Source organism: Ictalurus punctatus, chromosome 6 (assembly GCF_001660625.3).
Source record: "Ictalurus punctatus breed USDA103 chromosome 6, Coco_2.0, whole genome shotgun sequence".
Lineage (NCBI taxonomy): Eukaryota > Metazoa > Chordata > Actinopteri > Siluriformes > Ictaluridae > Ictalurus > Ictalurus punctatus.
In genome coordinates, this window is record NC_030421.2 from 8492501 (window position 1) to 8517628 (window position 25128).

General features: G+C 38.1%; 1 protein-coding gene and 1 long non-coding RNA gene across 3 annotated transcripts in view; one reads left to right on the top strand and one right to left on the bottom strand.

Moving 5' to 3' along the window:
• The window catches only part of pde1a (phosphodiesterase 1A, calmodulin-dependent), an 88199-nt gene that overhangs the window by 52499 nt on the left and 10572 nt on the right, over window positions 1–25128 (bottom strand). Inside the window, exon 1 of one of the 2 annotated variants that reach the window (XM_053680815.1) lies at window positions 8072–8260. The exons of the other annotated variant lie outside the window; for it this stretch is intronic. Within the exon in view, the coding sequence (XP_053536790.1) occupies window positions 8072–8124 (53 nt within the window). The 5' untranslated portion in view covers window positions 8125–8260. Of the gene's footprint in view, window positions 1–8071; window positions 8261–25128 lie in introns of those variants that run through there. 2 annotated transcript variants of the gene reach the window in all.
• LOC108266928 (uncharacterized) lies at window positions 320–1554 on the top strand. Its single transcript, XR_001812978.3, has 3 exons — window positions 320–606; window positions 847–939; window positions 1049–1554. It is a non-coding gene; the product is annotated as an uncharacterized LOC108266928 (long non-coding RNA).

Below are 25128 nucleotides of genomic sequence, written 5' to 3' on the forward strand. Positions count from 1 at the left end.
CACAATAAATCACAAAACCAGTACGCAAAACAAATGTTATTATCCAATAAACTGTAAAAAAAAAAAAAAATTATCTTAGCAAGTGACAATACCTGAATAAAGGAGAAATGATCTAATATTTCTCATTAAGAGATTATAACAAATATAAGACCTGAAATCCTATTTCTATGTTTACTAATTCCAAATTTAACATTTTCTTATTCTATTGGCAGATAAAACGTTTCTTTCTAGACATAAACACTTGAAATAAGCTAAATGATCTTCAAATAGAATAAGTAAAAATATCTAGAAATAGGGTTAATAATCCATCCATCTTCTATACCGCTTAATCCTTTTCAGGGTCACAGGGAACCTGGAGCCTATCCCAGTGAGCATCAGGCACAAGGTGGGGTACACCCTGGACAGGGTGCCAGTCCATCGCAGGGCACAATCACAATCGCATTCACACACTACGGACACTTTAGACACGCCAATCAGCCTACCATGCATGTCTCTGGACTGGGGGAGGAAACCGGAGCACCCGGAGGAAACCCCCGCAACACGGGGAGAACATGCAAACTCCGCACACACAGGGCCACGGTGGGAATCGACCCCCCGACCCTGGAGGTATGAGGCGAACGTGAAAACCACTAAGCCACCATGGCTTATTATTAACTAGGGTTAATAATATTATATTTTAATATCTCATAGAGAGAAATGATAGTTCAATATGCTTATATGCAAGATATTTTTTTTGTTATTTACTGTGTAAACAAACATACAACAAAGGCAATGTAAATAATGCACACTTAGATTTTACCCCATACAGTATGACTAAAGCAGTGCTGCTATTAATTTCGTTCACAGGGCAGATCTTCTTTCCTGAAGAAACCACACAAAACTAAATGCTTGTTCTGGGTCTGAAATCTTTCAGAAGGAAAGGGGAACCTCTCGAGACAGGTAAAAGCACAATCACAAACTATTTCTCAACAATCAGGCTTATTGGTTTCTGTAACACGAGTAGTGGGAGCTGTGGATAAAAACACTGTTGTTTTTTTTTGTTCAAAAGGAGCCAAAATCCGACTGATACACCGTGATCGCCGGGGCGATGATTTATGAGCAGGTTCTCTGTGGTGAGGTGCACGCGAGAGGCTATTCTCTGTGGGAAAGATAACGCTTGGTTATGTCAGTGTCCAGTTTATTTCCGGCAAGACCTAAACTTGGCCAGCCTTCGATGGCCGAGAGAAGTGTGAGTGAAATGAAGGGCCACGGGATTTTCTCTCTGACAGCTGTGTTGACTTGCTCGATGGATCTGCTGATTATGGTGGTCAAACTGGACTTTCTCAGGGATTGAAATGGCAGGAAAAAAATAAAATATGCCACAGTTTGGATTAAATGTCACTTGATAAATGAACACCTAGATGGCCTGTCCTTTCTTCAGTTACAGCAGAAGTAGCTACTTGAAAATGATGTTTTACATTGTGAATACGTAAGGAATAAAACCTGAGCAAGCATGCTGTTACCATGCTAAATATTATCTTCCAATAACAGCATGTCATGAAGCGTTTCATTCCTCTAACACTACACCGATTTACCAATTAAAAAAAATTATTATTCATTAAAGAATGATGTCATACATTTTATCCATTCGTGGTTACATTTATATGTTGTAGGACATCCACGAAACAAATTAGTTCTTGTTATTACTTACATTATAACAACTGTCATTCCTTCAGAAGCCTATCTTTATTCACATTCATGGCTTTTGGCAGATGCCCTTATCCAGAGCGACTTACATTTATCTCATTTATACAGCTGAGCAGTTGAGGGTTAAGGGCCTTGCTCAAGGGCCCAACAGTTGCAGCTTGGCGGTGCTTGGGTTTGAAATCATGACCTTCCTTAACCACTGAGCTACCACTGCCACTTTATGTCTCCTTCTTGATGTTAATAATACAAAAAATGCATCTTCCATAAACACTAAATAACCACCTCCTTACATATGAACAATTACACTTTTAAAAATCTATTTATACCCCGTCCAGTGTGTCCCCCCGCCTTGTGCCCCATGCCCCCTGGGATAGGCTCCAGGTTCCCTGCGACCCTGTAGGATAAGCGGCATCCAGAGAATGGATGGATGGATGGAAAATCTATTTATGAGCCACATCGACCATTCAAGTCCCCGGGTACACTGTTTCTATAGAAGCAATAACGTCCTATGAATATGCTGTGATTTATCTTGCAGGCAGAATTACCGTCAGAGCTGCTGTTAGACTATAGACTGTTTAGTATGTTAATCTTCTCTGACAACTTTATTAACAGTTGAATTTAGAACAATTGAGGCTTCAGATGCACATCTGACTCATGTTCAAGCCTGCAGCATGGCCCAGATATGTGTTTTCGAATAATTACAACAAAAACAAGACCTCTGATTCAAAATTTGTGCATGATATTGGTTTTGTTTTCTGGGCCATATGGAAATGCTGTGACGTGTGAAGACCTCTCCTAAAGCTGTGCGCAGCTGTTTTTTGTTACCAATGTGTTTCATGCGTGTAAGTCTCAACTGGAATCTGCAACTACTACAATCTGTATTCATAACCACATCAGCAGTTCCTACAGGAAAAATCATTTCTTTCAGCTAAAGCTCATCAACATCATCTTGCCCCACTCTCCAAATTAAGGAACCTCATAGCGGGCTATGAAAATGTAATTTAAAAGACGTCCTCTGTGGCTTTCATAACCAGAGTGATCAAGATCTCAGTTCAGAAAAATGTGCAATGGACCGTTGTTTTCCCTGGACATCATGGTTTCGATGTTTTCACAGAAACGGCCATAACCCCAATATGGTTTTAGCTCTGTTGATTCAAGTACAGTAGACAGTTGAACTTCAGGTAACTTGTAGCCTTGAGCAAATGTAAATTGCCCCTGTGTTTAAGATTATAAACAGTAATTGTATAAATGTAGCTTTAGGTTTTGTCTTAAGGGATTCCAAAGTGGCCCAGTATAGCATTTAGCACCCTCTTCCGAACTGTCCAAAGATGTGGTAAATACTCCATTAACATGGTTATTCGATTTGAACATTGGGGAAACAGTTACAGAAAAATCATGAGTAAAATTCTTCGCCTACAGCACCTTTTTTATTGATCTATTATTGAAATATGAGTGTTTGACAGATCTTACTTTACTTAAATATGGTTATGCTGAGGAATATATATATATATATATATATATATATATATATATATATATATATATATATATATATATATATATATATATATATATATATATAAGGAGGAGCTCTGCAAAACAGAAATTAGCCTGTCCACAAAATGCTAACTTTCCCTGGGTTTGCCTAGTAAACACACTCTGCATGAGGCACAAACTGCACTTTAAATCCTACTGTGAATCATTAAAAATGATCAACCACAGAGTCTTCAAAAAGCTCAGAACTAAAAAGAAAATGCGATTTCAGTAATGGAGAAGATGTGGCAATAAATTATGTTCTTATTAAATAAAGACTCATGTCAGTACAAGTAAACGGTGTGAAGGACATTATCATGGCTAATATCCCATTTAATTACTAATTGCCTTTAATAAAACATTAAGGTTGGCTGTGTACAGAATAAGCTCGTAGAAGTGTGGGATTAAACTCTGGTCCACGGTGAAGTCTATAATATTTAAAAAGTTGGCAATGTCACAAAAGTGCTGTTCCTTACATATATGAGCCAAGGAAAATCCCAATTGACAAACAATATTAAAAGATATAGATTTCCTAAGTAGTTCGTTCACCAAGGTCCACCAACATCGATCTTGTATTATTAAATTTGTTTTTTGTAAATAAAAATGATCTGAACCGTAATAACCATTTTAGTACAATTTAAAATTTAAAAGTAAATTTTAGTACATTAAATGCAATATGCAGTCACACTTCCCATTTCTCCACTCTTTTTGCATTGACTTCACTTTTGTTCGATTCTCCCTCATATTAAAATGTATGATGCAAAGAAATGCAGATAAATTCTATGCAGAATATAGTCTAACTGAGCCTAAAACAGATGCAAACAACTTAGTACAGCTGGCCCTTAGTGTCAAGAAAACATGGATGTAGTATTTATTATTTATGGTGGCTGCTGATAGTGAAAAACATCACATTGACAAATATTTGATATCTGCCCATATTACACACTTATAGTGCCTGTCCTGTGACTGAAATTTTATACAGTTCTACTCTCATTACTCAATACTCTCAACAACCCCTTCGTGACTAGAGACCTTGTTGTGATGAAGGGGCTTGTGTACTTCAGTAAAACCAATGTCACTGGGAACTTAGTGCTCCCAGTAGGGCAACTCTTGGACCTAATGTCCGTCATGAAAGGTATAAAAATGACTAAGTGTACCCTGCTTGAAATAGTGTTACCGAGACCCACCATTGGAGCCAGGCCTGGGGGGTGGTGTCTGTAAAGCAAGTGTCTGGTGACCAGGCCACCCACATAACCCTGTTGGACTCAAAATGTTGACATGGAGCCATCTTGCAAGATGAAGGGTGGGGTCAGGTGCTCTGCCAGTCAACAGCAGACAGTCTTAGATGGACTAGGCTCTTTGGAATGGAAACTGGCATTGGGAACTGGCAGGGAAAGAGCCTGAATTAGTGTGTGAGATGGATGGAAAGGTGTGGACTAGCTACAGTACAGTATCTAGTCACACAGTAAAGGCTCACACACAGTAAGGACTCCCCCAAATTAAGAGTAATCAGTTGAGGTGGTTTGGGCACCTTACAAGGAAACCGCCTAATTGACTACTGGTAGAGCTATATAAGGCATTGAAACCAGGGCAGTCCCAGAACCTGCTGGAGGAATTATATATCATAGTTGGCTTGGGAACATCTGGGAATCCACCAGGATGTGATGAAATCTGTGGCTGGGGATAGAGAAGCCTGAACTGACTTTGTCAGCCTGTTGCCTCTGTAACCACCACCAGAATAAATGGAAGAAAAATGAATGAATTAATGAATGAATGAATACCCTGAAAGTTTAGGAAAAACTTTCCACCCGGACATTCCAACCAACTTACATTGGAGCTACAGAGTGGCCTCCAAAACTTTAGATAATAAAGTGACAAAAGAGCAATGCCATCCTGAAATTGGTACTATATTGGAATCAATCCTTCTGATGAATAACGCTTATACTCATCTCACAACTCAATGATAGATTAATGGGAATAACAAACATTTCTGCAACCATTTAAAAATGAAGAGAGTACACCATGAGATGTATAATTATATTTGTATCCAATTGAATGTGAAAAGTCTGTGAAAATCCACCCAATAAGGATGTTTGAAGGAGATTATGCTGAAACTAACATAGATTATTTCTGTAAAGCTGCTTTGAGACAATGTCTATTGTAAAAAGCGCTATACAAATAAAATTGAATTGAATTGAATTGAATTAAGAGTAGTTTAAAAGCAAACTGTCTGGAAACTGTGCTAACATACTGAGCCAATGTTAGCTACCTGACACACCTTCTCTTAGTTATGGTAATATTCGGGTGAAAAAAATCTGTGCATACTAATTGACATTTAACAGGATGCTGAGTTTGTTGTAAATATATAAACAGTTCATTTGGAAACTGCAGTCAGGATGAGGCCAATCAGATTTATGAAAATCTTTGCATGTAAACACTGCCATTTAGAGGTCTTAAGGTCCTCCATAAAGCTGTTCCTTACATCTTCATAAAGATTCATCAGGTCAAACCCAGAACATCGTGAGAGAGTAAGGTTTGAGAGAGTAAAAGTTGATTCATGACTCACTCAGTTCATCTGAGCTTCAGAGTAACCCATGGGCCACTTATCAAAGTCAAGGCCTGAGATAAATTACAGATGTCATCATGCACCACCCAATGGGATTTTAAGTGCAGCCTGGGGCGGGATGTCATTATTTATAAACAAACCATGAAGACGAGAGCTTTATTTCCTTTTAAGAGTCCAGAGCTCTGCATATAAGTAACTGGTGTGTATTCCAAACACTGATGAGTAAGAGCTTGACTTTTTAACAAATTAAGAAAAATAAAAGGAATCCAGAGGGTTCATGACTCACACACAGTGCACCATCACACACTCACTCACGCTTTGTACAGTAATACTGACCAGATGGAACTCATTTTCACTTCATTTTTCGTTCTGTTAACTCTCGGCAGACACATTGAGAGCAAGGCCATTGTTTTTAATGATGCCCGAGTTAGCAATATAAAACACAGATTTAAAACAAAAAGAAAACATAAAAAGTGAATCTCTTCAAATAAAACGCAATCCAGTTTAAAATTGCCCACTCAGTCAGATAGACCTCTGTAGTTGTTTTCTACAAATGAAGGAGGTATGGCATCTTTGTTTGTCAGTTCAAATTAGTCTTTAATTAAATTGGTCTTTATAGTTATCAAGCTCAGTGAAGGAGGGGTGAATGAAAGTCCAAATGAAAGTGAAGAAGATATGACGACTGTACCCGTAAGTCTCAGACATGAAGACATGGTCTCTGTGCTAATAAGTCCCAGTGAAATAGGTGAGGCCTCTGTACTTGTCATTCTCAGTAAAGGAGGTGTGTCCTCTATACCCGTCAGTCCCAGTGAGAGAGATGTGGCCTCTATGCCCATCAGTCCCAGTGAAAAAGGCGTGGCCTCTGTACCCATCAGTCCCATTGAAAGAGTTGTGGGCTCTGGACCTGTCCACCCCAGTGAAAGAGACATGGCCTCTGTACCTGTGAGTCCCAGTGAAGGAGGCATGGCCGCTGTACCTGTCAGTCCCAGTGAAGGAGGCATGGCCTCTGTACCCGTCAGTCCCAATGAAGGAGGCATTGCCTCTGTACCTGTGAGTCCCAGAGAAAGAGGCGTGGCCTTTGTACCTGTCAGTCCCAGAGAAAGAGGCGTGGCCTCTGTACCTGTGAGTCGCAGTGAAGGAGATGTGACCTCTGTACCCATCAGTCCCAGAGAAAGAGTCGTGGACTCTGTACCTGTCAGTCCCAGTGAAGGAGACATGACCTCTGTACCCATCAGTCCCAGAGAAAGAGGCGTGGCCTCTGTGCGTGTCAATCCCAGTGAACGAGGCATGGTGTCTGACACCCTAAAGTTTTAATTTTAAAGCTAGCACATTTGCTAGTCAGTTAGCACAGTCAGTAGGCTGATCGGCATTTCCAAATTGTCTGTAGTGTATGAATGTGTGTGCAATTGTGCCCTACATGCATACCAGGTGTGGCCCAAGCTCCCTGGGACAGGCACCAGGCTCCCCTGTAACCCTGTGTAGGATAAGCGATACAGAAATTGGATGGATTGTATTGCATAGTATTACACAGGAGCAGTTCTAAACGTTTTAACTTTAAATGTATCTCTTCACGCACTGGAACATTGATCTGGAATATTGATCATTGACCATATTAATAAAGAGTGAAAGACAACCAACAGATAATGAAACATCTTAAGGAATGTATAGTGAAGTACCTGCTGCACAGCTGTTCCTCTTTACCACACTTTTCCATTTAACATGCGAAGAAGCCATTAGTGGCCTTTTCGAAATAATGAGGCTCTGAAAATGAACCGTAACCATGTAACCTGCCTGTAATGACCGTATAACCACAACACACTGGGTCGTTAGCGAACGCCACTCTGATCTGACTTGAAAACTTTAAACTGCCCCTAAAGTAAGTGTGTGTGTATGTGTGTGTGTGTGTGTGTGTGTGAGTGAGAGAGAGAGAGAGAGAGAGAGAGAGATACTAAAATATGGGCATTTTAACATAGATCAGTCAAGTGAATGTTTTCCTTCGTGGTTAGACATGCTCACACACAGAATATAATTTTTTTTGTAATGCTCTAAGAATACGGGCCAAAAAAAAAAGGCAAGAAAGACAACTTCATAGAAAGTTTATGTTACTTGTTACTCACACAATATAAAAAAAAATCTATCCTCCTCCAAGAGAAGCATGAGAGCAAGTTTACTTTAAGTTTACTTTATGTTCCCATTTGACACTCAAGCCAGACACACACTCATGCACCTGTAATGTCCCAGCTCAAGCAGTTCAGCGGTTTGGTCCCATTTCCCATCCCTTCTTACCTGAAGATGGGTCTGTGCAGAAGCTGCCTCTTAATGGTCACATATTGGTCCATTGACGAGTGTGTGAGTGTATATTTTCAAAAGCGAGCTCACTGCTCTGGCTTTCTGAATCTCAGCTCACATTGCAGTGTGCTCGCTCTGGCCCAGCCTCTCACTCCGTCTGACAGAGAGGCCATATCACAGAGAGCGTTCCTCAACACAGAGAGGGGGGCTTTTACGCTCACTTTACACACACACGCACACGCACACGCACACACACACACACACACACACAGAGAGAGCGCTCAGAAAGAGCTGGCTTCCAGCTGCAGCTTGGTGTAAAGTGTGAACTCGTCCTCTAGTTGTGGGAAAATTTAGTGCTGCTCTCATTCTGCCTTATCCTCATGGCTGAGGGTTTGGTTTAATTTTAGTTACTATTAGTCCTGAAACTAAGGTCTTAGCTTTAATGGGGAACTTAATCTTCATAGATTGTGCTTAGTCCTGTTGGTTTTAGGACATAAACTGAGGTTTTGGGTTAACTTTAGTCTAAACTGATAGTATAATATATATCTGGCGTTTAAACTGAGCGTTTAGGTTGTTTTTAGCATTTAAACTAGGAGTTTAACGACTTTTAATGTTTAACCTAAAATTTTAGTTTGTTTTGAAAGTTTAAACCGAGGGCTTATGTTGTTTTTAGTGTTTAAACTAAGAGTTTAGGTGGTTTTTAGGGTTTAAACTGAGAATTTAGGTGGTTAAACTAAGGGATTAGAGTGTTTTTAGCATTTAAACTGACATTTAAGTTGCTTTTAGTGTTTACACTTAGGGGTTGAATTATATGTAGTGTTTAAACACTAAAAAGTTGTTTTTAGTTTTTACACTGAAAGTTTGGCTTGTTCTTAACTTTTAAACTAATGTTAGTTTAAATGTTTAAACTGAGAGTTTAGGTTGTTATTTGTGTTTAAATGGAGAGTTTAGGGTGTTTAAATGTTTAAACTGAGGGTTTTGGTTGTTTTTAAACAGAGGTTTTATATTGTTTTAGTGTTTAAGCTGAGCATTTAGTTTTAGTATTGAACTGGAGCGTTAAAGTTGTTTTTAGTTTTTAAACTGAAAATTTGGGTTATCCATAATGTTTAAGGTTTTTGGTGGATTTTAGTTAAAATGGAGTGTTTGGGTCAAATTTGGCTTTTAAACTGAGGGTTTATGTCATTTTAGTGTTTAAACTGAGGATTAGGGTTGTTTTTAATGTCTAAACTTAGGGTTTATGTTAGTTTTAATGTGGAAACTGAGGGCGTGGGTTATATTTAGAGTTTAAACTGAGAATTTAAATAGTTTTTAGTGTTTAAACTGAAGACTGTTGTTTTTTAGTGTTTAAACTTAAGGTTTAGGTTAGTTTTTAATGTTTGGCTTGGATTATATTTAGAGTTTAACCTGATGTTTTAGGATGTTTTATTATTTAAACTGAAGTTTTTGATGTTTTTAGTATTTAAAATGAGGGTTTCAGAGTTTGCAGTGTTTTAGCCAAGGGTTTAGGTAATATTTAGCATTTAAACTTAGTGTTTAAATAAAATGTTTGAGGTATTTGTAGTGTGTAAACTGAGGGTTTAGGTTGTTGAAATTAAGAGTTTAGGTAGGTTTAAAGTGTTTAAACTGGGAATTTAAGTTTTTATGTATTCAATAAGGATTGGGTTTTTTATTTTTTATTTTATTTTTTTAGAAGAAGAAGCCTTTATTGGTCATATATACATTACAGTACAGTGGAATTCTTTTCTTTGCATATCCGAGTTAGAAGGTTGGGGTTAGAGCGCAGGGTCAGCCATGATACGGTGTCCCTGGAGCAGGGAGGGTTAAGGGCCTTGCTCAAGGGCCCAACAGTGGCAGCCCTTGAGCAAGGCCTTCTTCTGCTTCTTAAGTTTATTGTGGACTATGTTTAACATAAATTAATAGTACGTGACTACGGTCTTGGAGTTAGTTTTATTTTGTGTTTGTTTTAGTACTTCAGCTCAGGGGTGGGAAATGTTTAGTGTTTATCTTAACACTGTTTATCTTAACAGTAAGCTCTTAGCTTAGCCTTTAGTCCTTAAATGAGATCATGAAGAGTTTGGGGTTGTTTTAGTCTTCAATCAGAGAATCTTGGTTTTACTATCCATTTTAGTCTTTAAATAAAATGTTTTGAAAAGTTTTATTATGGAGGATTAGGGTGAGGTTTAGGATTTGTTTTAATCCTTAAACTGAGAGTTTGTTATTATGAGTATTTCAGATTAGGGTTTGAGGGTTGGGATACATTTTAGTTTTATAAACTTAAAGCTTTGGTTAGTTTTAATCTGTAAAATGATGATTTATGTCAGTTTTCATGTTTAAACTGAGGGATTTGTTTAGGGTTATTTTTTTGTTTGTTTAAACTGATTGTTTAGGTCAGCTTATGTTTAAACTAGATTGCTTGGCTTAGCTTTTTTTTTTTGTTTAGACTGATCCCTTGGACTTGCAGCTCTGTGTTTCACAAACACACAAAAGTTATAAACCATGCCCACATGAACAGCCTAATTTTGTCTATTTTTGTTGAGTGAGGTTGATATTTGTACACAAATGAGTGAAGATAGAAGAAGCTGGATAACAAGAGCTGGCTGTGTATCGGCCAAACAGCCATTATTTCACAATCTGCCTTTGATTTGAAGTTTGGACAAAGTTATGCAAGGCGAGGCAGCCTCTTGAATTTGGCAGAAGGAGGGAGTTAGCATGACAAAGCTCGCTTCTTCATGTCTTAATCAACTGAAGACTTTGTTTGTAGAAGAGACAGATGTTCGTAGTTCAGCTGTAATCACCAGTCAAACTATGAATGATCTTGAATGTTGAAGAAGACTAATTTACACTCATTTACACATTTAAACAGTAGTAGCACAGATGAATAACAATAAAATATGCAATATCGTAATACATGGATATGGTAAAACACAGGTCATCGATCACGTCAACTGGTAACAGCAGCTCTTCCCTGAAGGTTGTGATGGACTCTTTAGAGCGAACAAAGCTAGGCAATTCCACCATCACAGAACTACAGATGAAAAGAGTGTTATTTTAGACTATATTAAATTTATTTAAAACCCACCAGCAAGGTTTTCTAGTTTAGATTGTGTTTAAGTTAACTTAGGTTTGGCGGCAATTGCGTTGATGAGCTATGTTTTGCTGTTGTAGGAAATTAATCAACAAAAACCATCATAAATTTGATTATTTTCCAATAACACCACAGCCTCAAGTGTTCAAGTTATTCTTCTAAAATGACTGCAATTTGCCAACAGTTACTATTCTGTTATCCATTATGGAATGACACATTTTAATCATTTATAGTTACTCTTAATATTGTAGAACATGTGCGTAACAAGTTAGTTCCAGTTATCACTTGTTATAGCAGCTATAAACAGCTGTTCCTTTACCAGCCTCTCTTTGTTCTTGCTCTTAAAGTTAATAAGAAAAAATGCAGCTTGTCATGTTACTGAGAGACTGCAAAGTGCAAAGCCCTCTAGCCATAGCTCTAGCACATTAGAGAGCACAAAAATTTTGATACAAACCTTGCAGCTACTGTTAGAGCTGCTGACCAATCAGAGTTGAGAATTCAACAGCACTGTGGTATAAATTTTATCAATGTGAAAATGTGTATTGTAATCATTTTAATAGGTGGTAAATTTAACGGTCAGATTTAACTGCTTAGAGTGATACTCATGAGATGGTACCAAAACTATTCTACCACCTGTTAGGATCAACCTCATTCTACCAAATGCTCTAGAAGACTCTTTTCCTATGACAAGGTAATAGTGCCTAATCAGGAACCATTGTGTCCCATCCTCATGGTTATACAAAAATAAGTGCTGGTTTTTGGCTGGCCAAATTTGTTTGGATTGAGATTCTGGTCTGGAACCAATACATGGTGATGTCAGGTGCTTAGGATGATACATTTGTTGTTTCATGACCCAAGTAAGACACACTCACATTTTCATGAAAACCATTAAAACAACAAGACATCCACAGTGCAGGTAGTATTGAAGTCTATAGTTTTCATTTATTGTCAATAACCTCGTTATTCTGGTCAAGAAATTTATCAGGACTGGGCACATGGTGGGAATACACCCTGGATGGGTCACACACACACACACACACACACACACACACACCTAGGGGCAAATTGGAGTAGCCAATCCATCTACCATCGTTTTGTTTTGATGGTGTGAGGAAACTGAGAACCTGGTGTAAATCAATTTGCACAAGAGGAGAATGTGCAAAACTCCAGAAAGATAGGAAGAGATCAGGAACAAAGCAGGAATCCTAGAGCTGGAGCTACCTGCTACAATAAAGGGAAATTATATTTTGCAACATACATCAGATGATTTGGATGGTAGTCCTTTTTGCTTGCAACTGCAACTAGCTAAAAGAAGCTCATTTTAATGTTAACAAAACTCAATTGTGGGAAAGTTGCAAGCCAAAAATTGTGTGACCTATTTACTAGTTTATTCTATAGCCTGCTGAAGTGTTGAAGGTGCGGCTTTGGCTTGTGAATCTGCCCATTTAGAGCAGTAAAACTGTGTTTTTGCCTCAGAATGACAGAATGACCTTCACTCATAGACTGTTATGTTCAGGATGGAGTGTACACAGTAGGAATGGTGACACACTTGTGGGCACTGAAGTGCAACAAGTTGCATCAAACTCCACACTAGAACCTTGCAGTGAAGGGCTGAACATGTTCAGAGTGAAACAGCAGACCTGCCTTATTCAGAAATCAGCATGTGTTGCCAAACGTTTTGGCACACTCACGCAGCTCTAGACTTCGCACGTCTGATGGTCATTTATTGATGTGTTTATTGATGTGATATTCTAGTTTGCATCATATTCAAGTCATAAATTGTGTTTTTGGATCTCTCCAGATCTTGATGTCATTGTAAATAAATTCACAAGCATTGCCATGCACAGTTTGAAACCAAGGCCGTAAAAAACAGTGACATTTACGTGTTCCCTTAAAGACGTCTTTAATGACACTGAACTTTTGCCTAAAGAGCAAAACCGGCTCTCAGGTTTTCTTTTGTTGGTTGTACTTTTGTGATAAATACACTAGAGTAAAAAGGTTTTGAAGATCCTATATCACCATTTTTGGTTACATTACAAGCCATTTGTTTATTTTAAAATCTATCAAACTTTCAGTGGAACATCTAAGAAAGGAAGGTGTGTAAAGTAACCTGTCTATAATAAAGCTCATTTAAACTACTATTAGGAACTGAAAGCCATGACCAAGTCCTTAAATACAAGTAAATAAATACAAAATATTTTTTTGCCTTATCTGTAGAACTACCTGTCAGACTCCCATCCCTAGTGCACAGGTTGATTGATTTTTTTATTATTTTTTTAATGGTAATTTGGTAATTTAGTTGGATTTTTTCACCCCAATTATATATTTAAAACATTTTAAGGCAAAACCAAGCTTTAATGAAAATACAAACATGTTTTTCTATTATATCACAATAATACCACTTTCTATGCTCTCGAATCACAATTTCCCTTCACTGGAACTAAGAGGCCCAAACCTGCTCCAGCATGACGACGCCCCTGTGCACAAACGAGCTCCATGAAGACACGGTTTTCCAATGTTGGAGTGGAAGAACTCGAGTGACCTGCACAGAGCCCCGACCTCAACCCCACTGAACACCGATTGCACCCCAGATCTCCTCACCATCAGTACCTGACCTCACCAATGCTCTTTTCAGTGAATGAACACAAATCCCCACAACCACGCTCCAAAATTTAGTGTAAAGCCTTCCCAGTAGAGTGGAGGTTATTATAAATGCAAAGCGGGAATAAATCTGGAATGGGATTTTCAGCAAGTACATATAGGTGTGATGGTCAGGTGTCCACAAAGATTTGGCCATAAATTGTACGTGGTAAATTTGTGTGAACTTGTCTTAAAGCGCATGGCTGTCATGTCTGATGGTTCTTATAACCTAGCAACAGAATCTTGCAATAGTTGACTTAGTTACTTAGAAAATATTGTATTGGATCACTATCAGGTAATAACCGATTGTCGGTATTGTAAAAGCAAATGGAAAAATTGGGATGATGTTTTTATACAAATGGACAAGCCAAATCTGCCTTATTTCAGGAAAACAGTAAATCAATAGAATAAAGAAAAAGTAAATGGCTTGAGGTCCATAAAATGTAATGTCGACACATAATGTGCATCATGCTAATCCATGATGTTTAAATCAAATAGGAAGGATTGATTGGTGTATGGTGGTCATGTTGTTTACAGACGTCAACATTGTTTTGATCATCATGAAGTTCAGACTTGTGATGGTTTTAATTATAAACATGTTACACAAAAGTGATTTTAAACATCCACAATAACACCCTCCGGCCCCATAATTACATATATGGCTGTGTTTCATTAGAAAAAATGTCAGACATTCTTCCAAAAGTGGTTAAGTAGATCCAGAAGATATTAGACTCCTTGCTATTTAAGAGGTCGTCAGGTGCATGCATTGATGCCAAGAGATATTAATCCCATTCCAAAGTGCGACATCATGGCTCAATCAGATTGGCTTGTGACTTTATAGCTGAAGAAGCTGCCAGATCTACAGTCTTCTGTTTGCTTCTTGAATCTGAATGACAGCCAGAGAAATAGAATTATTAAGAAACATAAGAGACAGGTATTGGTGGCCAGATTCAGTTAATGGTTCGGTAGAAGGCCAACGTAATGCATTTGCTCAAGAATCAAAATGGCTTTAAGTTGCTGGATTCAGCTTTTTTTAAGTGTAGAAAAATGTGGCTTCCTTAATAGTTCTTGGGATAGTTAGCAATTGTAGTTCTTGAAATTAAGTTACTTTTATAAGCTTTAGAAAAAGAGACAGTTGTAGGGTTTTATTTAGAGTTCAAGCTAAAAAAAAAAAAACAACAACAACAACAAATGGTTCTACACTTAAGTGTAGAATAAAGACTTCCTTAATGTTTCGTTAGATGGTTAGTAGTTTATTATTATTATTTTAAATAGTTTTTGTTTGTTTGTTTTTTACTTTTAGATCCTTTGGGAGCTGTAGGGTATATTTATGAAGAGTAAAAAATAAATAAACAGAAATTTAGAGTACAACCAAAATAACACTCAATAGTTCTAGATTTCATATTTGTAACGGGTTGCTTGTATCCTTAGGGTCTTTGGATGGTTACTAAGCTATCTTAAAGAAACTGTGGAACTTTTTCTAAAATGCAGACTATCAAATAAATGTAGGTTTTTATACAGAACTATTTAGAGGTCAATCAAAATAGGGTTTAAGATGTGTGTATGTGTAAGTGTATACTTTCATGGGATTCCATTTAATTGCTTTCTATTATCAGTGTTCTCATGTTGTATATATGTCAAAATATATATTCAGGGTAGAGGTGTGGATCAGGACTGGGATCCCAAAGGACCCAACGAAGAAAAAAAAAAGAACCCTCATAGGGAGTGGGCAGTTCTTACTGTTTTGATGGCAGGTTCAGGCGGACAGATATGAGCTTGTGAGGAAATAAGAATGGCCTTGTTCATTAACATGAGAGCATACTGCGTCACAAATTTACTTGCTTTCATTCATTATCAGTAACTGCTTTTGCAATGGTTTAAATTACTAATTAGTTTATATTTAGAAAAAATGTCACATTCAGGTGAAAACAATAAAAACTGCAGCAGGCATAGTTGATCAGAATTCCATTGGGGGGGGGGAAACAGTCCAGACACAGCTCTAATTTAGAGCTTAAGAACAACAATGACACATGTATGCCAATGGGCAGATCCAACTTAAACAACTGAGCAGCTGAGGGTTAAGGGCCTTGCTCAAGGGCCCAGCAGTGGCAGACTGGCAGTACTGGGATTTGAACTCACAACCTTCCATGCAGCAGGCCCACCGCTTAACCACTGAACTATCACTTCCCACAAAGACAACAAATTTTTCTCCTAGCATCAGTTCTTTGTGTTTTCCAAGTACATATTAAAACGTGGATCATCATTAGGCAGAAAAAGTTACCTGGTTGTGAGTGAGTATCATATCGTATAAAGAGCGCTGCTGCAAATCTCTTCCAAGTATTGGAAAAATACTCTTCCAAGTGTACTTCTCCCTGGCCAAATCCCTCATCAGAATCATAACAGGGAGTTTCAGATGGCTGATCAAGCAGTGCATGAAGCCAATGCTACAGTATGTGCTAGTTCTACAGTATGTGCTAGTTAAGTAAAGAATCAGTGAGCATGTACTGCACAACACAACTGCACAGACGAATATGCTAAATTATCACATTAATGCAAACATGCTGCTAATTAGCCTGCCAGCTGCTATTATGATTAAGCAGTTAAATCCCCCCCCCCCCCCCCCACGAGGCTAGATGCTTTGTCAGTCCCTCTAATAGGTAAGAGAATAAAAGGCAGTAAGCGAAAGGCTGGTGCTCATGGCCATTTTGGAAAATTTGTTGAATTAAGACTTAGAGCAGAAATTAAAGTGGCTGAAGAAAGTGCTAATGCAGGAGAATGAAATCCACTGTGCATTGTTCTGTGTAACAGCAGCAATGTTTTCACTGTCTGCAGCCTGGATTAGGTTTCCTTATGTTTTAATGTGCTATGTGGCTATGGGAGAACATCTGGTTACAGGGAAAATAACCTTATCGCCTATCAAGGAAAATATCTGAATGTTATGTGAGTCAACATTCATCAGCTTTTCCAGTGAAGCTCACAAACTCAGCTGAAGTTTGGACGATGTAAAACTGAGTCTCTTCAACGGAGTGGCATTTTAGGCCTACATTACATTTTAGCTATATTCAGCTAATAAAACAATCTTAAATCAAATAGATCATAGTGTACGCATCACCACATTGGCTTTTACCAATTGTTCGTTAACAACAACAATTTAACTGGGGAAAAAAAAATCACATAGCCAGATGGCTAATTTTTATAGTTAAAGCCTATAATAAGCGACCGACGCAATGATGTAGTGCAGAAGTTCTCAACCTTTTGTAACTAAAGCCCCCCAAACCTCCCCTATCATGTGGCATGCACCCCAACCCCCCCCTCCCCGGTAAGACCAGGTATAATAATTATCTATTCTATATAAAATCTATCTATATATAACCTAATCTATAAAGTTTCGATAGATAGTTAGACAGACAGATAGATTTTTTTGCTTTTGTGTTTTTGTATTTTTTAATTACTTTTCATAACTTGTGATTTTTTAAAATAACTTTTATGACTTTTATAAAACTATATAACGGACAGGTATGGAACATGAATGATGAAAAATGTTTCTGAACACTATAACTACTTTGAACAAGAGAACTAGGCTGTAATAACATGGACTATTTTGCATGTAAAACATGTTGCATTACATTCCATTCCTTGCATTCTAAAAACATTCGCAAACGAATGATGTAAATTGGGATGAAGGGCGCGTCTCATTATCCATGATATTGTTAAATCAATCACTAGGACACCTGCGCTTGCTTCTTACATTCACGTCTGTCAGCTGCTATGTGATCAACGGGATGTGCTGCTCCGGCTCTCAGCCCCTCACTGAACAGAGCAGACGCAGAGAGAGGTGTAAGTGCAGCAGGAAAGCAAGACCTCGCGCTTGCAGGATAGTACTGGTGATATTTGGAAAGTTGCTAGCTAAGGTTTGTCCAAAAAGTCTCTAGATTTGTCGCTAGGCTCTTTTTTGGAAAAAAAAAAAAATCTCTTAAGGGGTATGAAAAGTCGCTAAGTTAGCAACACAGGTCTGCACTGACAGCTACATGAAAGGCAAGATAAGCTCCACCTCTCCCCAGCAAAAAGAAAATACAGAGGAAGAGGGAATGCAGGGTTTTTCATTTATGCACATTCTATTTGAAAACAATAATTGAGAACCATTGAGAACCACTGATCTAGAGGAATCAAAAACATTCTTAATTATCAATTATTTTTAATCAACAGCAAATAAAATTTGACTGCACTCTGTTGTAATAGATACATGCTGGTGTGAGTAGCTAGTTTATTAACTTATTAACTCAGTTATACTTTCAACACAAACGTTGTGATTTGTTGTGCTATAATGTCTAAAATAAGAGGGACTAATTGTTCTTTTATAGTCTGTGATGAATCTTGTTGTGATGGGAAATCCAGCTCAGTTCAGTGAGTCATATCATTCGACTCAATTCATCAATAAAAGTCGACTCTTTCAGCTCCCAAATGATTCCTTGCCATTTATTTCTAAACAGGACAAATTTTGCAATATTTTGGCCAATGATTGTTCTTCTTATGAATTCTTCATCTGAAATTCTTCTATGAAGAAACAAAAAAATTACATATTTCCATTTAAGAATTAACATTACCTTGCATTGCATTTTATAAAATACTCTAAACAAGCAGCCAAGAAGCAGATCCTCCACGTCATGCTGCTTCATACACACACATGAGACAAACATCATTATTGTCTCATCATTCACGCTAACGAACAGCTCAGAGGTTGAAAAGAGGTTTCTTTGGAAGCATTTCGAATAAATTTAATTACACTGCAAGAGTAACAACATTGCCTACATCCACAAAATAATGGGGGTAAATGGCACATAATGTGAGTCAGTTCTCAACTAAGAGAGTCAACTGAAAGAGCTGACTCCTTCATGAATGACACATCACTAGTATGCTAGACGTCCTTCTTTTTTATGTGGTGAATCAAATCCTCCACTGGAAATCAAGATTCCATGCCCTTTTGTCCAGCTCTTAAAGTCCAAACTGATGAATGACAGGCTTGGATGTCCACTTTCTACTCATTGCATTTCCAACCAAATTTTAGCAATATAAAAGATGACTACTTCAATACTTAGGTTTGAGATTAAATTTAAAAAGAATTAATTGTTCTTGAAGCATTAAAACCTTTAAATAAAAAAGGACGAAAAATGAGAGTCCTGTAATTTTCCCTTAGACTTTGTTCTGATGCACTGAAAGACTTTCTGCTCTAGTCCAATGGACCAAATTACTGCCTTTCAAACCCAAATTAGTACCTTTAGATAAAAAGTGTCTTTGGCTCAGTAATGGACATCCTGTGGCTGAGGACACTCCTGCTAGCCATCAGGACAGGTTGGCTTTGTGACATTTACATTTTCTCTAAAGTATCTGTGGCCTGGCAGTCCTCTGCTTGACAGGACCGGCAGGGGACGCTTGATTTAGCTCCGCATTTTCTGAATGATGTCACGGAAAAAAGACGGGTTGGAAAAATGAAATGCATCGCCTCTCAACCTCCACGGTTGTGTGAGGAGAAGCGGTGGGGAAAACGGTGGCACATGGAAGAATGCTTTAATCTTTTAGCTGTAGCTCAACACACACTCTTGTCCAGACCAGACTGTGCAGAATAGATTAGGTGCAAACATGAACATAACTTATACCGTGGCCATCAAGAAATAACCCATGCCATCTATGTCTTAGTCTTTGCGAACATTCTTATTGAAGAAGTATTTCAACCCAAAAATGTCACTAAGGATAAATATAAATCAGACTGTAGAATGCTGACCAAACACTATCATTTTTTAGTAATATATTTCATAAAAGTCGTGACCTTCTTTAACTCTTGGAAGGAATCAGACTGCTTGTACACTCTTAGGGGGAAAACGGTTTCTCAAGGGTTCTTTAGGTAGTTGATGGTTATTAGTTTTCTTAAGGGATTTAACTTGGAATTTTCTGAGATCAGAAAACACTTAGTTGTTAGGCTGCACCTTTAGGAAGCCTTATGAGATCCTCCCCAAGAAATAAACTTAAAAACCGTCAAAGGGAGCCAGATTTAACAAGTCAGTGGTGCATAAATAGTAGCAGTTGATAAGCATTAAAAAGCGTTCTTTGCTCCACACAGCTTCAGAATATTGGGCCAAAATTTGACGTCATTGTTGAAAGTGTTTATTTTTTCTATAGTTATTTGTTGTTGGGTTTTTTTTTTACCCAGAATATTGTATCCAGTGCTTAATTTCTAAAATATAAAATAACACTAAGGGAGAGGTGATCCAAAAAGTGTAAAGGGAGGAAAAAGCTTACAGACCATATAGACACTGCAGTGCTTCATGCAATACAGCAGCATTCAATACTGTCATATAAGGCTAGGGCCAATAGTATAGGTATGATGATGGTGGTACAACAAGGGATTGCGACCATAACATTTCAGTGATGAAGTGGGAGGACTGGAAGAGTCTACTGAACATGTCCTGTGTCTTCACAATATGTGCTCAACCTCACAACAAACATTTTGCTCAGAATGCTGGGTCTTACAAAAGTACATTATGCCCTTTAAACAATATAACAACATGAATGCCAATATCAATGACTTTTTTAGTTTATGTAATTGTCCAGATTATTCCAAAATGCTAATCTAGAGTTGTTGGGATTTGCCCTGCTAATCTGTGGCAGTTCAAAGTTCTTTAGAAATCCAAAAATGCACATACAATTGATACAAGACATAACTGAGCAGTTAAGGGTCTTGCTCAAGCACCCAAGAGTACCAGTGAGACTCATAACCTTCTGATCAATAACCCAGTATCCCAATGCCTTAACCACTAAGATAGACTACATGGACAAAATTATTGTATGTGGACACCTGACCATTATGCCCATGTGGCCTTCCCCCAAACTGTTGCCACAAAATTTTATATCATGTATTTGTATGTGGTAGCATTACAATTTCCCTTCAGAGCCCTGACCTCAACCGCACTGAACACCTTTGGGATGAACTGAAGCGCTGATTGCACGCCAGACCTTCTTGCTCATCATTAGTGCCTGAAATCACTAATGCTCTTGTATGTGCAATTCCCCACAGCCACGCTCCAAAATCTAATGGAAAGCCTTCCCTGAAAAGCTGAGGCTTTTAAAACAACAAGGATTGGTGGCAGTTCTATATAAATGTCCAATACTTTCAGCCATATAGTGTACCACCGCCAACAGTCGAACCAGCCAGGAGTCAAACCTAAAATCTTCTGATCCATAATCAGGCATGTTATCCATTGTGCCAATGGTCCAGCTGTGAAGTGAGATCCTGTGTCACTTCACTTTCCCACTGAAGAAGACTGGCCAAACTCCATACCAGAAACATCAATGAAGACTCTTAGTTTTTGGCTTAAGAAATGACAAGAAAGTAAGCTGTCTTTCCCCACCATATTCATGATGTATAAGCGCGTGCGACTGACAATGTGGGTACGCTGTGATTACTAGTCAGCAACTGGTCATCATGGAAATGAGTTGATTATATTTTTGAAAGGGACGTGACACACGATAATTCATTAAAATGATTTTACTTTGATTTTTATCCAAACATAGGCACAATTTTTTTAATCACTTTTATCTTCAGGTCCTTTAACAGCTCGGATTGGAGATTTGCTTGCATGTCAGACTAAAAGCATCTGCTAAACGAGTACACAATTAAAGAGTCCGACCTAGGATCAGCTGTCCACTCATATAATCAACTGAATGCTCAAGACAAGATCTGATCCCGGATCAGCATTGGTATTCTGAGAAGTTTGATACACACGCGTCTCCAAGCCTCTCAGAGTCATCCGGTGATCCATGCTACTATAGCAACCATCACGAAGGAGACAGTTGCTGTGAAGTGGATAGCGTTGATATGCAGCACAAAAATAGACAGCTCTGTTTTCCTCACTCTGTACTTTCACACAATCCTCAAACTCAAAGTACTGATGAAGTTTGAGTTTGGATGATACACAAATCGTTGACGGTTATTAATGGCCTCAAAATTTCTTCTTTTTTTAAATAAACTATGGGGTTCGATGCTTGGTCAGATCAGAGTCTAACTCTGCTTTCACTGTATCGCTAAATACCATTCTCTTGACCAACATGGTTGAAAGAAAGAAGATATTTGGTTGTTTGCTTAAATTATTAACAGCCTGGAACACTCGGAGAGTGAATGGTCATTGCATAGTGACACTTCCATTTTCTTGCAGCGCTCCAAGGCTCTGATTTAATCAAACCCAGAGGCAGGCGGATCTATTTAGCCAGTAAACAGACAATAAATGGTTGCGGCACACAAAGCAGCAGAAGCACAACAAAGGCTGCCATTTGGTTTTTCACACGCAAATGGGACGTTAATGTTGCCTTGTTGTTTTTTTGCCTGTAAAGTCAGTCATGAATGTGAGTCGACAAAAAGCTTCAAAGCAATACATGTCCTTTTGACATAAAAACGAACATTTCTGGAAGTCAAAACATCAGTCTCCCAAGCACCACCTCCACTCTATTGGTATTTATATTCCTGTTTATCTTCCACGTAATAATATCCACCATGCAATATACAGAAATAAAGTAAGATTTATTATATGCATTTTTTTTCATATTATTACTACTATATCTTGTACCTTGTAGCTATGTAACATAAGAATTTCACTCACCTTTTATACTTTTTTTCCCTGCGTAAACCATGTAAACTGTGATATTACAATAAATCTCAATCTAACTCTAAATCTAATTTAACAACTGGTGTAAACTTTTTGGAAAAACTAGCCCATAATTGTGGCTGGTTTATGTCAGCATTTGTCAGTACTGGCATCTCTTCCCTAAAGAATCACAAATTCATATACCCATTGCTGTAAAATTAACAAGAATCTAAAGGATAGGTAGATATGTGACACATGCATCAACACACCATCATCCGATTTGGAAAATCAGAAGAAAAAAAAAAATTCAAAACCCAGTTTTGTATCACCTTTTAGCACATTGTGCCCATTGACACTTCTCTCTTTGCTTGGATTTCTGAAAGGACTACGAATTAATTAAATCCATCACGACTCGTTGCTGTGGCTTGCTTACTGCTACCTTCCGTTAGCAATTTATTGGTGCATTAGTAATTTTGGCTTGGATTTCCCATTAACATGTGCCAATTATTGGACCGACTGAAACAAACAGAAATCCATCGAGGAAGGCACACACAGTTGCCAAGTGACAGCAAATCCTCGGGTATCATCTGAATCCTCGAGTGAAACATGGAGGGAGGTGTAATGGGACGTAGGCCAAAAGAACCTACTGAGAATACTGCACTCATCACAATATCCACAGCTGCAGAGAAAGAGAATTAAACACAGTTCTCATATAGCCTCCAACTGGGACGTGACACTCCTCCAGGGCGTTGCCTGGCTCCACCACCTCCATGCCTTTCTCATCTGTGCCTCGTTATGTACTTACGATGCATCGATGCAATTTTTTCAGAGTAATACCAAGAATGAATGGAGTAACTAGCTTAGTATTAAGCATTCAGGGGCATTAGAGGCATCATGGAATGTTGTATTTAACTGTTTACTGTATTTATATGTTCTTGAACTTTATAACATTATTGAGTTGATATTAAATAAAGTGCATTAGCTAGATACATGTGTTACCTTTTTTTAAAGCATGGTTACATTGGAGAAGAGTGGGTTTTGTTTCAAAAACGCTTATGGCTGATCATCAAGAACAACATACTGAACATACAGAGCTGTTATTTTCACTCACTCATTTTTTCTCACCTAGCCAGCATTTGTTGATGCCGTGTGCTGCTAGTCATTTTTGTGTTGAATTTCATATTGAAGACACCATAGCATTGCACCTTGAGTCACAAGCAATGTGTAGACCCTGGAAAAGCATGTATCTCAACAGTGCTTGCACTTCAGAAGTAGCTTTCTGTGCACACAATTTAGGGCACCTCGCGCTCTATTAAAGATGTTTTATCGTGTTAATTGTAGTAGTTCCTGATCTTGACATTTATACAGTTTGCGATCTGCTTTGCTTTGCCATCGTTAATTGTGAAGGACGTGTAAACTGCTGTCATTCTGTCGTGTAGTCTGTTTATTAAGCTAAGCTTACGTCACATAATATCATGTAGCATCGCATGTTTTTATCAGAACATCTTTCATGAATATGAGCAAATGAGCACAGACTGTGCAGACTGATACCAGTATTAGTATCGGTGCATCACTATTATGGACTCATTAGGACTTATATCCTATGATTATTGCATGCTCTCTCGTGCAAAGTTTCTCATTTATTTACCAAGTTTTAGATTTTTGCTATTCTTCAGGTTGCCAGTTTTGCTCCCCTTGCTAGGTTTTTCTATTAGAGTTACACTTAAATCCACTCCTTTAAGATCCCATAAGATCTCATGCACCCTGTTTTCTAAGCACTTTCTGTGTGGTAAAGAACATGACCCAAAGCCACGCTTCATTTTCTAACCACTGTTCTATGAACTAACCTTGGGTTCAAGGCATGCTGAATGACGGCGACTCATTTCTGGAAAATGAATATCCCAGACAGTTATGGCGTGTCGCTGAGAGTTAATGACTTTTCTGGGGCACAAAACAGAACTTGAATCCTGAAGACAATAAAAGGCTGATGGATGAAAGTGCCATATTCTAGGCTCTTAACCAAGGTGAAGTGGAGTGTAAATGCCATTTCAGTTTGCCAAGACTTTACCCACCTTTCTTAGTTATTGTTATGGATTTTTTTTTAAATTAATTTTTATTTGTCACATTTCCTGCCACTCCACTGTTTCATATGTGTAAAAATCAAGATGTTGTCATAGACAAATCCTCTACCATACATGACAGCATAATAATCTGAAATAGGAATTCGGCCAATGCTCTTGTGATAAGCCTTTCATTTTCTGTGTGTAGCCATAAAAAGGGCATTTGAAATTGCCTTGTGACCTCCTGGTTGTCCTGATTCCAGCTATTAATTACACAATGATGTTTGATTGTGGGACAAGTTTATTCAAAATGAGTACATCTGATTGGATGATATTTAACTCTGGGTGGTGGTGGTGGTTCTCCTGTTGGTTCTTATGTTCAGTAGAGTAAGCACCCAAGAATTCAAGAATGTGCTTGAGCAAAATAGTACTTGGGAAGTCAAAATTTCTGCAGTGCAATGTTTTGTCAGTACAACAGAAACAAAGGAACGCTAGTCTAAGCATCAGTGCTAAGTGTAACTACAGAGTAATTATAGTCATATGGACACTTTTCGTAGTGATTTATTAACACTAAGGAAAATGTTGATGTTTGTAACAAATTTTGTTTTGTTTCATTGCCATATTGCCTTTATATTG